Source organism: Marmota flaviventris, chromosome 12, assembly GCF_047511675.1.
Source record: "Marmota flaviventris isolate mMarFla1 chromosome 12, mMarFla1.hap1, whole genome shotgun sequence".
NCBI lineage: Eukaryota > Metazoa > Chordata > Mammalia > Rodentia > Sciuridae > Marmota > Marmota flaviventris.
The window spans coordinates 58,423,385-58,437,684 of record NC_092509.1 but is presented as its reverse complement, the minus strand read 5'-3'; the positions used below and the strand labels follow the sequence as shown (position 1 = coordinate 58,437,684).

The 14,300-nt window shown below is 34.8% G+C and overlaps 1 protein-coding gene across 1 annotated transcript in view; it reads left to right on the top strand.

The window, feature by feature from the left end:
* Positions 1-14,300, top strand: part of Dnah14 (dynein axonemal heavy chain 14) — a 376,581-nt gene that overhangs the window by 135,228 nt on the left and 227,053 nt on the right. The window contains 5 exon segments of the mRNA XM_071619724.1: positions 1,674-1,845; positions 6,001-6,105; positions 6,194-6,312; positions 7,229-7,324; positions 12,959-13,228. Of these exon segments, the coding sequence (XP_071475825.1) occupies positions 1,674-1,845; positions 6,001-6,105; positions 6,194-6,312; positions 7,229-7,324; positions 12,959-13,228 (762 nt within the window).

Sequence of the window (14,300 nt, the reverse complement as noted above, 5' to 3'; positions counted from 1 at the left end):
GGAAGAAGTGCAAGAATTCATGATTATCTTAAGCCAGTGGTTCTCAACAAAAATGATTTTTCCCTCTAGTGGATATTTTGCAAACCTTGGAAACATTTTTAGTTATCAAAATTGAGGTGTTATTGGCATCCAGTGGGTTGAGTTCAGGGATTCTATAAAACATCCTACAATACACAGGACCCCACCACTATCACCACCAAATTATCTGGTACAGAATGTCAACAGTCCTGAGGAAGTTGAAAAATTCTGACAGATTCTGCAGACACAGTAGAAAGTTCCAAGCTAAAGCCATCTTGAAAGATATTGACCCTAAAAAGCTTGCTGGTCAGAACAAGAGATTACCAGAATTATACCACTTAGAACAGGAGCTTGAAGAGTGATTGTAAGAGGTCAGCAAGGAAAACGAAGAAAATTAAGGGCAAGGTAGAGGTTCCTGTTGAGGTGTCTCCAAAACCCCAGTGATATTCTCCATAAATACTTGCCATGCCAGAAAGCATTCAAGAAGCAAAAAAGAACTCAAAGTCACACTAACTCATAAAAATTAAAAAGACCTTTATTCTGCACTTCAACTTCCAAGCCATGAAGAGCTTGAATCAGGTTGGGGCTACAGGGATGGGAGTGGAAAATATAAGTGATCAGAGAAGGTGAGAAGCAAACTCAACTTTTGAAGGTACTTCCCTCAGTTAAGCTCAACAACAACAGAAATAAAACTCAAATTAATATATTAATGGATTGTCATGCCACATATAAGTGTTGCCTTCCTTTTCCAATGTGTAAAAACCATAATAATAATCCATAAAGTAAAATTTCTACACCAAGGCTGACACCTGTATTACATTTCCTTATTCTCTAAGATTAGATAATCATTAACAAAACTTCCAATTGTATTATGTACACCTCTATGCTCTTGCTCTTAGAAAAATGTCCTCTCTGCCTTCTCCTCACATCAAAGCTATATTCCTTTAAAACCCAGATCTCAAAAAATCCCATTGCTTCTCTAAAATGTCCACTAGTTATTTGTGTTAACTTTCTACCACTGTGACAAAATGCCTGGACAATCAATTTATAAAGAGGAAAGGTTTACTTTGGCTCATGGTTTCAAAGGTTTTAGTCTATGGTTACTTGGTCTTGTCGCTATGGTTAGGAAATACATTATGGTGAGAAGCAAATGGTAGAGCAAACCTGCAATCAGAAAGCAAAGAGAGAGAGGGGAGGAAACTGAGGTACAAATATCCCTTTTTAGGGCACTCCCCCATTACCTAACTTTCTCCCACTAGGCTCCACCTCCTAGAGATTCTACCACCTTTCAATAGTGCCATAATGGGGGCCAAGGGAAAATTCAAAATCAAAACTATTGCACTCTTTATTTTTATTACATTTCTTAGAACACAAACTGCTTCTACTTACTTTCTGTAGAACTTGTTATATTTACTTCCCACTACACATTAAATATAATCTTGTTATCGACACTTGTAGTCTAATTTATCTTGTTTTCTTGCCATATATATCACTTGTATATAATAGATAATAAGATATCTTTAATTAATGATTGATCAAGTAAAAGAAAACATACCAAGCTTGTTTCATAAATTTACAATATTCTATGGCAAATGATTTTTAGATTTTAATTATAGCAGCTTCAAAAATAGTTACGTCTAATTCTATTTCTAAAGGCAGCTTCCAGCAGAAACAAAACTTTTCTCTGAGGTGCTCTCCCTATGGAAAGAAATAATGTCAAAAATACACGGCAAACTGGAAGCTTTGCAAATAACCATCTCAGCAGGAATCCTTGAAGTTCTGCAAAATTGCAATAGACATCTTGAGCATATAAAGAAAAGTCTAGAGGTAAAACTATAGCAATCCTAAAATGAGACCTCATTTATATCTACAAAACTAATGTAATACACTGCAAAAACAAATTCCAGTGAAGACTTTCTCCTTAACTTTAGCTACCAACAATTTTTTCAATTCTCATAATCTATAGTGTTAATGAAAATACTATCAAAAGAAAAAAATGGATGGGCTAATCTAAAGGATACTCAGGCAAATTACCAAACTTTTGAATGCCCAGGTTTCCCACTGTTTAAATTGAGAATGACAGTACCCCCTGTGCTAAATGAGATAATACATCTACAGCACCAAGAGCTAACACAAAGTACTTAAAGAAGGTTAATTATTTTATTAACATTACTATTATTATTAAGTTGATAAGTTCAGCAAAAGTTGAAATAGAATACTTTGATGAGCTTATAAATGACTCATTCCACATATTCTTTTATAAAAATATATTTTTTTTAAGTTTTAGGTGGACACAATATCTTTATTTTATATTTATGTGGTGCTGAGAATCGAACCCAGTGCCTCGTGCATTCTAGACCAGCGCTCTACCACTGAGCCACAACCCCAGCCCTGATTCCACATATTCTTAAATTGCCAGAACATTAAATCATCAGCTGGATTCATATCCTTAAATATTGGGTCTTCTTATTTGGGATTCAAGATGCATGTGTTCACTTCATTTCATAAACCAAGTTTTTGTTCCAGCATTGTTTGTTTTTCTTTGTTGAACACAAGTCAGAGTGGTTGTGACGACTCCTGCAGACTACCCTAGGTAGTCACAGCCTCTAGAAAGTTCTAGAGGATCTCTTCTTTACAAATTCATGCTCTGGGGCAGGCATAAAAAGCTGTGCCCAGAGTGATAAAGTTTACCAGGCAATCTTTGAGATAAGAATTTCAATTATTTCTGGCACATCTTTGGATTATATCTGAAAATCATTACAAATCACGTATCTTTAATTTCTTCATGGATTGAATGCCTGCTTTATACCAGGCACTACTGCTATGTGCTTGGACTACAAAGATAAAAGACATACATATCCCCTACTGTCACAGAACTCAAAACATATTACAGAAAAGAAAAAAATGTAAAGAACTATTGCAATGCTATGTTAAGTTTGGTAGTATGACTATATTTAAATAGGAGAAATTAACTCTGCATGGGGGAAGCTATAACTGACCTAGATCTTAAAAGAAGTGTAGGTATTAGAGACAGAGGTAGTGGCTCAGTGGTACAGTGGTCGCCTAGCACATGTGAGACCCTGGGTTTGATCCTCAGCACCACATAAAAATAAATAAATAAATAAAATAAAGGTATTGTGTCCAACTACAAATAAAGATTAAATATTTTTAAAAATAAAGTTAAAAAAAAGAAGTATTAGCTAAGTAAGAGTCAGAATTCAGATGGGTCGATGGGAAGAGTCTCTTAGGCAAATGGAAAAAGTACAAAGGCACAAAGCCATCTATGGTACCTTCTGGTGAAAAATATGTTACAGATAAAATGTAACAAATGGGAAACTGGTAGGGAAAGATGGCATTCTCCAGGGAGTCAGGGGACAGCCAGTAAAGGGCTTTGAACATTGATTGTAATGAGTTTTTACTTTGATGAGCAGCCACTGAGGAATTTTAAACAGGAGAATGAGATAATTTAATTCAGAAATATCTTTCTGCAAAAAAGCATAGAGTATGGATTGGACATTGTCTTAGTTTGTTTTATTGTAAGAGAACACACAAGACTTGGTAACTTAAAGTGGAAACATTTAAATTTAAATGGAAATCTATTTTGCCTCTTGGCTCTGGAAGCTGGAAGCTGGGATTCAAAAGCATGGCATCAACATCTGGCAAGGGCCTCCTGCTTCTTCACCTCCTGGCAGAAAAGTGGAAGGGCAAGTGAACAGGAACATAAGAGCTAAAACACAAAGGGAAGCCTGGGTGGTAACTAATCTAGTCCCAAGGAGAGCAGGAATTCACTCACTCCCAGGAGAATTAACCCAGTCTCCAGACAGCAACATTGACCCCTTCCATGAGTGGAGACCTCATGACTTCTTAAGGGTCCCATCACCTCTTGCCACCATCACATTGGAAATCCAATTTCAAAATGAGTTTCAGATGTGACAAAACATTGATATGCTAGTGGGGACAATGTAGTCATCTATTTTTCATCACTGAGATGAAATACCAGAGGTTGTGCACTTATAAAGAAAAGGAATTTATTTTGGCTCATGGTTCCAATCTGAGATCAAGGGGCCACCTCTGGTGATGGCCTTCTTGCTGGCAGAATCCCAAGGCAGCATAGGGCATCACATGCTAAGAGACAAGGAGTACACATGTGTGCCTGTGCATTTCTTATGGTCTTTCAATCATGGGGGCTACATCCTGATAACCTCATCTAAACCTAATCACCTCCCTAAACAACACATTCAAAATAAGTTTCCATCCTCTTCTTAACTCCTCACAATGGGGATTAAATTTCAGCAAATGGAGCCTTGGGGAACACACTCCAACCCTAGCCAAACCATAGCAGGCAGTGGAAATGGTTATTTAAAATCCAAGTAAAAAGTCTAGAAATGTTGGGCAGCTAACATAATGCTGTGGTGAGAACGAAAGAAAGTGGAGCCAAGAGCATTGGATGGGTAAATGGAGGATAAAATAAAGATGCCCCAGATCATGTCTAGATTTACAACTTGGCCAACAGGGTGGAAGATAATCATATTAGAGAGATAGGAGCAGAAGAGGAAGAGGCTTGTGTGGAAGCAAGTAAGTTTTGTTTACACTCTAAATCTAATAGTTGTGGGACATTCAGGTGAACACCTTCAATGGGCGATGGGGTACAATAGCTCCTCCTTATCTGCAGTTTCACTTTCCATGGTTTTAATTATTCATAGAGTCTAAAACTACAAATGGAAAATTCCAGAAATAAATAATTCACAACTTTAAATCATGAACCATTCTGAGCAATGTGATGAAATCCCACACCATCCTGCTTCATCCCGCCTGGGTTTTGAATCATCCCTTTGTCCAATATGCCCACAGTTTGTGTGGTCCCTGCCCACTAATCACTTAGTTGCCACCTCAACTAAGTGATTGGTTCAGGGAATGTATCACCTACAGATAAGGGGATATAACTGTATATTAATCTAGGGTAGAGAGTAATGATCTGAGCTGAAAAGCAAAAGGGTATGTATCAAATAGCTCAAGAAGAATAAAACGAGTGAAGAGTGATGAAGATGGAACTCAAGAGACGTCAAAATTATGGTATAGAGGTGAAAGGGTCTCTTGAAGAAAAATAAGAAGTGGCCAAGAGACAGAAGAAAAACAAGTAAAATTATAGAAGTAAAATGGAAAATTAAAAATAAAAAACAAAAACAGCAGAGGCAACAAACCCTTGAAAATATCACTCCCTGTCAATTTGGTAATAGTAGTGGCCAGATGGCAGGCAGAGTGAACTGACTGAGAGAATATAGCTTTTGAGTTAATAAACTGTCTTTTCAAGAACTTTGGTATAAAGAAGAGATAGGCAAGTAACAGTAGCTAGAAGAAAGCAAAGGGAAAAGGAGGGCTTCCTGTACTTTTTCGTGAGAGAAATTTAAGGTGGAGGCCTATTGCAAGGGAGAGATGGAAGACAGGGGGGTAATAAAGAAAACAAGGTATTTTAACCTGGCGTAACTGAATGCCTTTTTCTCTGAAAAGAAGGCAAGACTTAAGGCTAGCATGAAGTTGTGAGAGAGGTGGTGGGAAGTGTAGGAATTCTCTGTACTGTAGAATGAGAGGTCATTTGTGAAATGATGACTAATTTTCCAAGGTGATAACTTCAAATGTAGGGAAAGCAGAGCAGAAAGTGGGAGCATGCAAAAGCAATGCTAATAACACCAAAATCCAGGGTTTTATCAATGATCCATAATGAAATGATGTATGTGGGGTTTTCATTTGTTTCTGTTTTAGTTGGGATTTTTATTTATTTGTTTTGCTCTGTTAAAAGTCTGTTAGCAACTTGAGTATATCTTTAATTGAGCATGTTATGTCATTTTGACTGATACTACCACATCTATTATACTATACTTTTAATGTCATGGTGACCGTGTGTAAATGTAGTCCAAGTGTGGATGGGATTCATATCATGATTGGACATATATTCTGAGTTACATTTCTTTTCATTCCGGACAGGATTACCTTGAAATCAAAAGAACGATTTTCCCAAGATTTTACTTTCTTAGCAATGCTACACTTCTTGATATTCTAGGTGGCAGTGGAAATCCTGAGTCTGTACAGGTAATAACACTATTCTCTGTTCAGCAATACTATTTCTTAACCAGATCAGGATTTTATAATGTTACTGACATTTGTTTCTGGTTCACAGCCCCATCTTAAGAAATGTTTTGAAAACATAAAACGAGTGTTGATATGGAAACAAGAAATTGGCCCTCCTGCTGTAAAAATGCTCATATCTGCTGAAGGAGAAGGTCTTGTGCTGCCAAAGTATGATAAATATCCTAAAACTAAACATTTAGGTCCCATAACACCTCGTAATTTCAAAATCTCTTTGAATTCTCTGATATTTCATAGAAGTTTGCCAAGCAAACTATCTTCAAAGATAATATTTTTCCATCAATACACTTTTACCTTTTGATACTTTCTATAGTACATGTTCTTCTCACTTTAGCTTTGATTAAAAGTAAAAAAAAAAGTAATCTTCAAACTCTTGAGAGCTTTCTAATTTTCACCTGCCTTTTGCTCCATCATTGAATTCTGCCTTAAGTTCTCAACTCTCTTTAGCACTTGCCTTTTTCTGAATGGGAAGGTTTACTATTTGGGGTCATTGTTGCTTTCACACACCTCTGGTTTCATGGTGGTGAGCTCCCAGGCAATGAGATAGGCCCTTCCTTGATACTGGTCTAACTTGCCAGCCCCAGTGAGGGCACTCTAACTGCTGGCTTGTGGCCTCCGATATAAAGGTCATTTACAAAATTCTGTGCCAGGCTTTTTTATCCACAAAAGCCCCTAACCGAATCCTGCTATTTAAAAAAGATCCAACAAAGTGTCTGGCTAGCTCAATCAGTAGCACATAAGGCTCTTAAAAAGATTCAGTGACGCATACAAAGATGTTTTTTAATACAATTTATCAATCTCATACATTCATATTTTACTCAGAATATAACTACTGTGTTTATTCATGGTTTTGATATCAGAATTTCCTAAAGCTAGGTAATATGTTTTCTGCTTAATTTTCCAAGTAAAAATCTAGAAAAGCCAGAAGATATAGAATTATAGCCTCTTAGCCCATGATTATTATAAATGTGCATATAAAATTAAGTCTACAGGCTTAAACATGAATCAAAATAATATTCATAATATTATAATATTTAATGATTTTCATAATTTTTTTAAATCATAGGAAAATTCGTATAAGAAGTGCTGTAGAACAGTGGCTGGTAAATGTAGAAAAAGCCATGTTTGATGTGCTAAAAAAGTAAGTACAATTTTTAAATCTTAAAACTTTATAATATATAGGTATATATCTCTATATATATGTATGTCTATGTCTGTATTAAACTTGGTTAGCTACTAATGTAGGTAGGAAATAACCAGAGAATTTATTTATAAAGTAAGGTCCCTTATAAAGTGAGTTTTGATAGAGGATGGTAGCACGTGACTAAATGAAAAATAATAATTTTACAATGTAAATATCAATTTGAGAGTGTAATCGTGATGACATTTGAACAGTTTTATGTGTGCTGAGTTTTGTGTGTATCTGAAAACTGGCCAGGATCTGAACTCGTCTCCACCTCTGCCTCTTTTCAAAAGATTCAGTGCTCAGGCAGCCTCCAATTTCAGTCCATATTGCTACTTTGCACTTCTGTTTCATTTTACTTCCTTGGACTCTGTACTTGGTTTAGTCCTTTTAATGTTGTCTTTTTATATTTTAATCTATCACTTCTTACAATGAAAAAGATACCTCTGTACTGTGGAATGTGAAATTTTAAAACTAATTTGATTAGAACAGTCTTATTATATCTCTTTTTACTTAAAAACACCTCTATTATTTATGCGTCAAGGAAAATTTTCAGTGCCAAGACTGCTGCTTCCCAAGTAAGGTGTTATGATTTGAATTTTAAAATGTCCCCTAAAGAGCGCAGGTGTTAGGCAATGTAGCAATGTCCAGAGGTGAAAAGATTGGATTCTGAGAATTGAAACCTCATCAGTGGATTAAACCATCAATGGATTAATAAATTAATGGATTACTAGAAGGTAACTGTAGATAGGTGGGGTAGTAGGAAGTAGGTCACTGGGGGCATGACCTTGGACTATATCTTGTCACTTGGCTTCCTTGGTGTCTCTCTCTCTCTCTCTCTCTCTCTCTCTCTCTCTCTCTCTCTCTCTCTCTCTCTCTCTCTCTCTCTCCTAGCTGCCATGAGCTATGAAGCTTTCCTCCTCCATTAGGTTCTGCCTCATGGAAGCCCCACAGCAAAGGAGTTAGTTAATCATGAATTGAACCTCTGAAATCATGAGCCCACTATGAACTTTTCTTCCTCTAAGTTGTTCTTGTCAGGTGTTTTGGTCACAATAATGACAGACTAAGATACAAAGTGATTTAAGAGCCAAACCCTCCAGCAAGGATCATAAAAGTTGGAGTGCTATATGTATGATACAAACCCTTCACTCCTCAGGAAGAAGGTGGAAGTTCAAGATTCCTTCCTGATTATAAGATTCTAGGCTCAGAGTTGGGTTTGTGTTCATGTGTCTCCTCTTTTCCTACCCGTTATAATGTGTATATTTTCTCAGTAGTCTGGTGTGTAGGATTCTTTCAACTAGTTTCTATCAAAACACATGCTGTTGGCATATATTAAGTTGGATCTTAAATAAAACTGTCTGGATTTTTTTTATAACTTATATCCTCTCCCTTATAATTAATTTTAAAGTAAGTGCAGGACTTTACTGTTAAAATTCATCTGAGGGTTTCAGCCCAATATTCAATTTTGTAGAAATTATTTTAAATACAAAACATTTAAATACATATTTGTCATTGATAGTATTTGCAATCCAAAGCTAGTATATCTTCTTCTGATTTAATATATTTTTACCATTCCCAGAAATTCAATAACCTCATTAGAAAAGTATAGCTAATGTTAAAGAGGAAGTTAGGGAATATTCATTAAGCATGGATTAAAGCTCTGTTAATTCTATTTGGTACCATACAAATGCCTAAATTAGAACAAAACAATCAGAGATCTTAAAGAAAAATTCTCCTGTGGCCTTGCCACACTCAATTATTTAATGGCCATGATCAATGATTAAATGTAGGTAATATAAATACATTTTTAATAGATTTGTGAATCAAGGAGTTGAAGACTGGACCCACCAAATTTTTTCCCTGTGGGTGGTATCTCATCCAGGACAAGTGGTACTCATTGTGGTAAGTTAACATTACTTTGATATATGTATATAATATAATATAATATAGATCATGCTACATTGCCAAATAAGTAATATTTGGAAACTAAATCATTAAGAAGGTTACTGAGCTGGGCACAGTGGCATTCACCTGTAATCACAGTAATGTGGGAAATGAAGTCAGAAGGATTGCAAGTTTGATGACAGCATAGGCAACATATGAGATTCTATTAAAAAAATGGGAGGGATATAACTCAGTGGTAGAGTGTTCCTGGGTTCAATCCCCAGTATTGCAAAAAGGAAAAAAAAAAGTCTACTGATATTTGTTTCTTACTTTGAAATGCATTAAATATGAGATGGACAGATGCATAAATAAGTGATAAAGTAAATGTAACAAAATGTTATACAGAATATAGAATATAGGTGGTGGGTATATAAGTATCACTGTTTAATTCTTCAATTTTTCTATTGTTTAAAAATTTTCCAAGTATAACATTGAAACTAAATCATGAATTATTTTTTGCATTATATTATTTTTTGATTGCTATCATTAAGAAGTTACTAAAATTTGATGACTAAGATCAAGGTGATAGCAGGGCTATGTTCCTTGTGAGAGATTCTTGAGGAAAATTTATTTCTTTTCCTTTTCTGGCTTCTAGAGGTCTCTAGCATTCCTTGGCTCATGGTTTCTTTCTTTGTCTTTAAAACCAGCAGTGTTACATCTTTCTGGCCATTCTTTCATAGTTATATTGCCCTCCACACACAGATGGGAAAAAAATGTCATTATTTTGGACCCACTTGGATAATGCAGATTAATCCCTCCATTTTAAGATTTTTAATTAAATTGTATCTTCAAAGTTCCTTTTGCCATGTAAAGTAATATGTTCACAGGTTCTGGGGATTAGGCATGGATATCTTTTAGGAATCTACTATTTTGCCTACTCTGCATATTTGCTAATGCTAATTATTGTTTTTCTGGAACTCAAAAAAGAAATAGAAGGAAAATTAGGAAAGTGTGATATCGACAAAGCTAAAATTGGCAGTTTTCTTCAGAGGTAGAGGTAGTGGTTGAAACTTGGAGAGTGGTAAAATTTTTCCCAGCAGAATGTCTACAATAAGAGCGATAAAGAAAGACACAAAGTTACGGGGTAAAAATGGGAGTTCATAACCCACTTGAATCAAAGTGTGAAATATGATATATCAAGAACTATGTAATGTTTTGAACAACCAAAAATAAAAAATTAAAAAAAAAAGACACAAGGGACATCAACATTTAAGGAGTAGGCAAAAGACAGGGAGTCTATGAAAAAGAGTGGCCTAATGGGGGAAAAAAAAGTAAAATTTAGAGTTGTCAAGGAAGCTTAGACAGAAGAAAGACACATTTTTGCTTGATTCTCTAATTTTCTCTAGAAAAAATGTGTCTACTCATAATTTTTAAAGGCTCTGGAGATGTCTGAAAACTCTATTAAATCTGTCAATTATCAGGGTCAATATGAAACTTGGAGAGAGTGTTTCTTCTGAAGCCATATTGCCCCAAGTTACCATTATCAAGTATTTTTGAAACATACTTGACTATTTGGCTTGAAAACAAATCATATCTTAGAATGAAACAGACATTATTATTTTATGTATATATGTGTCTGCATGACCAATATGATTCTACAACATATATACTCAGAAAAATGAGAAATTATTTTTTTTAATTTTATTTATTTTTATGTTGTGCTGAGGATTAAACCCAGTGCCTCACATGTGCTAGGCAAGTGCTCTACCACTGAGCTACAACTCCAGCCCCGGGTTAGCAAGGATGGTGGAATGTGATGGACATCATTATCCAAAGTACATGTATGAAGTCACGAATTGGTGTCAACATGTTTTATATACAACCAGAGATATGAAAAATTGTGCTGCATATGTGTAATAAGAATTGTAATGCATTCCGCTGTCATTTATATTTTTAAAGATCAATTAAAAAATGAGAAATTATATCCCATCTATGTATATCGAAGTATATAAATGCATTCTATTGTCATCTATAACTAATTAAAACAAATGTTTAAATTAAAATAAATATAAATAAATCATATCTTTTTATTTTGCCTTGACCCACCATAATTTTCAAGTCTTTGTTAAGATAATCTGGCATTGTACACACAAATTATAATTATCAAATCTTCCTGTTCCTTTTGCTATCCATTTGACTGAATGTTAACTCTTATATCTCAAACTGAATGACTTGTTTAAACTGTTCATGACAAAGGTGGCAAAATTACAATGAATTGATCTGCACATTTTTGCAGTTTAACAGAAATTCAAATCATTAGATCTGCTCTACTGAAAAAGATTTTTCTCAGCTCCCTATGCTTCAAACATGCTTAACAATAAGAAGCCATCTATATTCTATTTCCAGATGTCCTTTATGGTAGATGTCAGCTTTAATCATTGCATGTACATTCAATCATTGCCAAAATTTTTCCCACGTCTGCTTAGCAGCTGCTAATTTCCCATCCCATGAATGCAATTCACAACTCCCTTTCCTCTTGTCTTTTGCATGTGTTACATGACTAGGAGTTGTCTTGCAATGAATGTAAAAAGACATTGTAAGAGAGTGGGTATAATGAGATGTCTATATGCATTGACCACTGAGAGAATTTCAATATGGATTTATCCAAGATAGAGTTATAAGTCATTCCTCTATAAATAAACAGACAAATACAAATCTAAAATCTGGTTCACAATCTCCCTCACCATGGATGTTCTCACCTGAGGTTGTGCATTCTGAATAACTGTTTCAAGGACAACAGTACAGTGGCATTTGACCAGACTCTGCTGTGACATGACCTTGACTATAGTTCCCACAGTGTGTCCTAAATTCTTACTCCTGCTCACTTCCCAAGCCTCAGTCTCTAGCTTTCTGTTGATCTGATGATTATGAATCCATTACATCCTCTTAGAAAGTCACTTAGTTTCTGTTGCATGCAACCCAGAATACTGACTGATGTACCACATTTCCTATCCTGTATCTTCCTATCTGGCTTTGGAAAAATCTCACAATGATATGTTGCCTCTATGCTAACTTTTCTCTTATTTATAACTTTATCACTTGATAGCTTTATTTATGTGTTTCTTGGGCACTTCAAATCCAGTATATCCACAAATAAATTCATTATGTGCCCCTCATCCACATGTTCTTTCTCCAGAAGGTACTTAGTGAGTGACTGGAATCACAGTTTACCCAGTTGTACAGGCCACAACCCTATTAAGCTCTCCTGATATCTTGCCCTCCTTTATTTCCAGAGTCAATCTGCCCTTAATCTAGTTGCATTCTTAAAACAGGTCTTATGTGTATGGGAAGAGTAAATGCAAAAAGATTCATCAAATAACAAAAAGTATACATATTCCTGACAACTACAATTATAGGCAATGTATTCTACAAATATTATTTTTTAGTTTAATGGAGAAAACAACACTAATTTTACCTTGGAGATTTCTACCATTGTTAATGTCCTCAGGTTAATTACAATGGGTCAAGAATATAAAATTTAGAAAGTATAAGTAAATAAGGTCCCCATAAGTATCAATAAAAATGTAATCTTTCTCTTTCAAATACATATAAATGTTTAAGCTTTTGCTTTTATACACACATAAATGCATTCATACATACACATACCACATATACTTCATGAAAACTTATCCTTCATGTTTTAACATAAAATGTATGTTTTGATTAATGTATGTATTTTTTTCAGAGTCATATCATGTTCTATAATGATTGTATCAAAAGTTTTATGAGTTCTCACTCAAAAGAAAAGCTGGAACAAGTCCATTCTAATGTGATGTGTCATCTAGAAGAGGCTGCAGAGCTAGTAGTGTTAAATACTAACACCTCTCGAACAAAAACTGCACTAGGAGCATTTCTTACTCTTTATGTCCACTGCAGAGATATTGTGATGGATCTACTACTTAAAAATGTCTTCAATGCAGAAGATTTTGAGTGGACGAGGTAAGTAGATATAAACTATAACTATACACATAATGTCTCACATATATATCTTTAGGTAAATCCATTCTCTAAATTTTGTCAAACTCAAGTTTTAATTTTCAGGGATTTGCTACCCTATTCCTGTACTTTCTTATCTCTCTTTTCTACTGTCCCTTCCCCTGGTTTTTACTTCTTTCTGCCTTATCTTTCTGTCTTCATTATCCTCTTTTGTAGTTGCATTTTCTCTTTTGCCTCTGAGCCAAGGAGCAGTTTTTTAATAGGTAGTGCCTCCTCTTTTCCCTGTGCTGTCAATTCTGGAACAGACTAGATTGGATAAACAAATTGGACAACACTTCCAGCTACCTCCCCAACTCAGAACCTCCTTTTCTCCCACCTAGAGTCAATTACTAAAATATGAAAGTATAGAAAAAGAGAGCCACTACCTTTGAGCATAAGATTCTTATACTAAATGTGAAGTCTCAAACTTTTAAATGAGGTTACTTTCTAGAAGTTTTCTGGTTTTGCTTATGGTTGTATGTTCGCTCAAGTTAAGACTTTTGAAGGTGGTGGTAGTGTGACCATTTAAAAAATTTTTTTTATTTGAAATTTCATTTTAAAAATGTACTTGCTTTTGAAAGACTTCTTTATAATCTACCTGTTTTATCAGGAAGGATTTATGAAAGAGCTTATAAGGATATAAAAATGACTGCATGATAGCATAGTGCAGTGAAAGAAGAAAAACAAAGGTCAAAAACAGTACCAGTGAAGACATTTAGTCATTCTGTATTGTGCCTGCCTCCACTTTATAATTCAAAAACCAGAACATCACTGAGCTATTAAAAATGTTTTGAGATGATTTTTCCCATGAGATTGTTTTGATGTTTTTAAAAATATCAAAACTAAAATTTATTCCAAAAATATTCTTTCATATCTGTTTATTTTGAGAAATAATGAGTCAGTACTGATGAAAACATAAAATAGAGTAAAAAATGCATACTGTAAAGTTATAAGTGGATCACAGATTGAATTCAAAGCCTGTAGAGGAGAAAATTGATCATTAACTACACAACTCATGTGTTCATAGGATAAATAC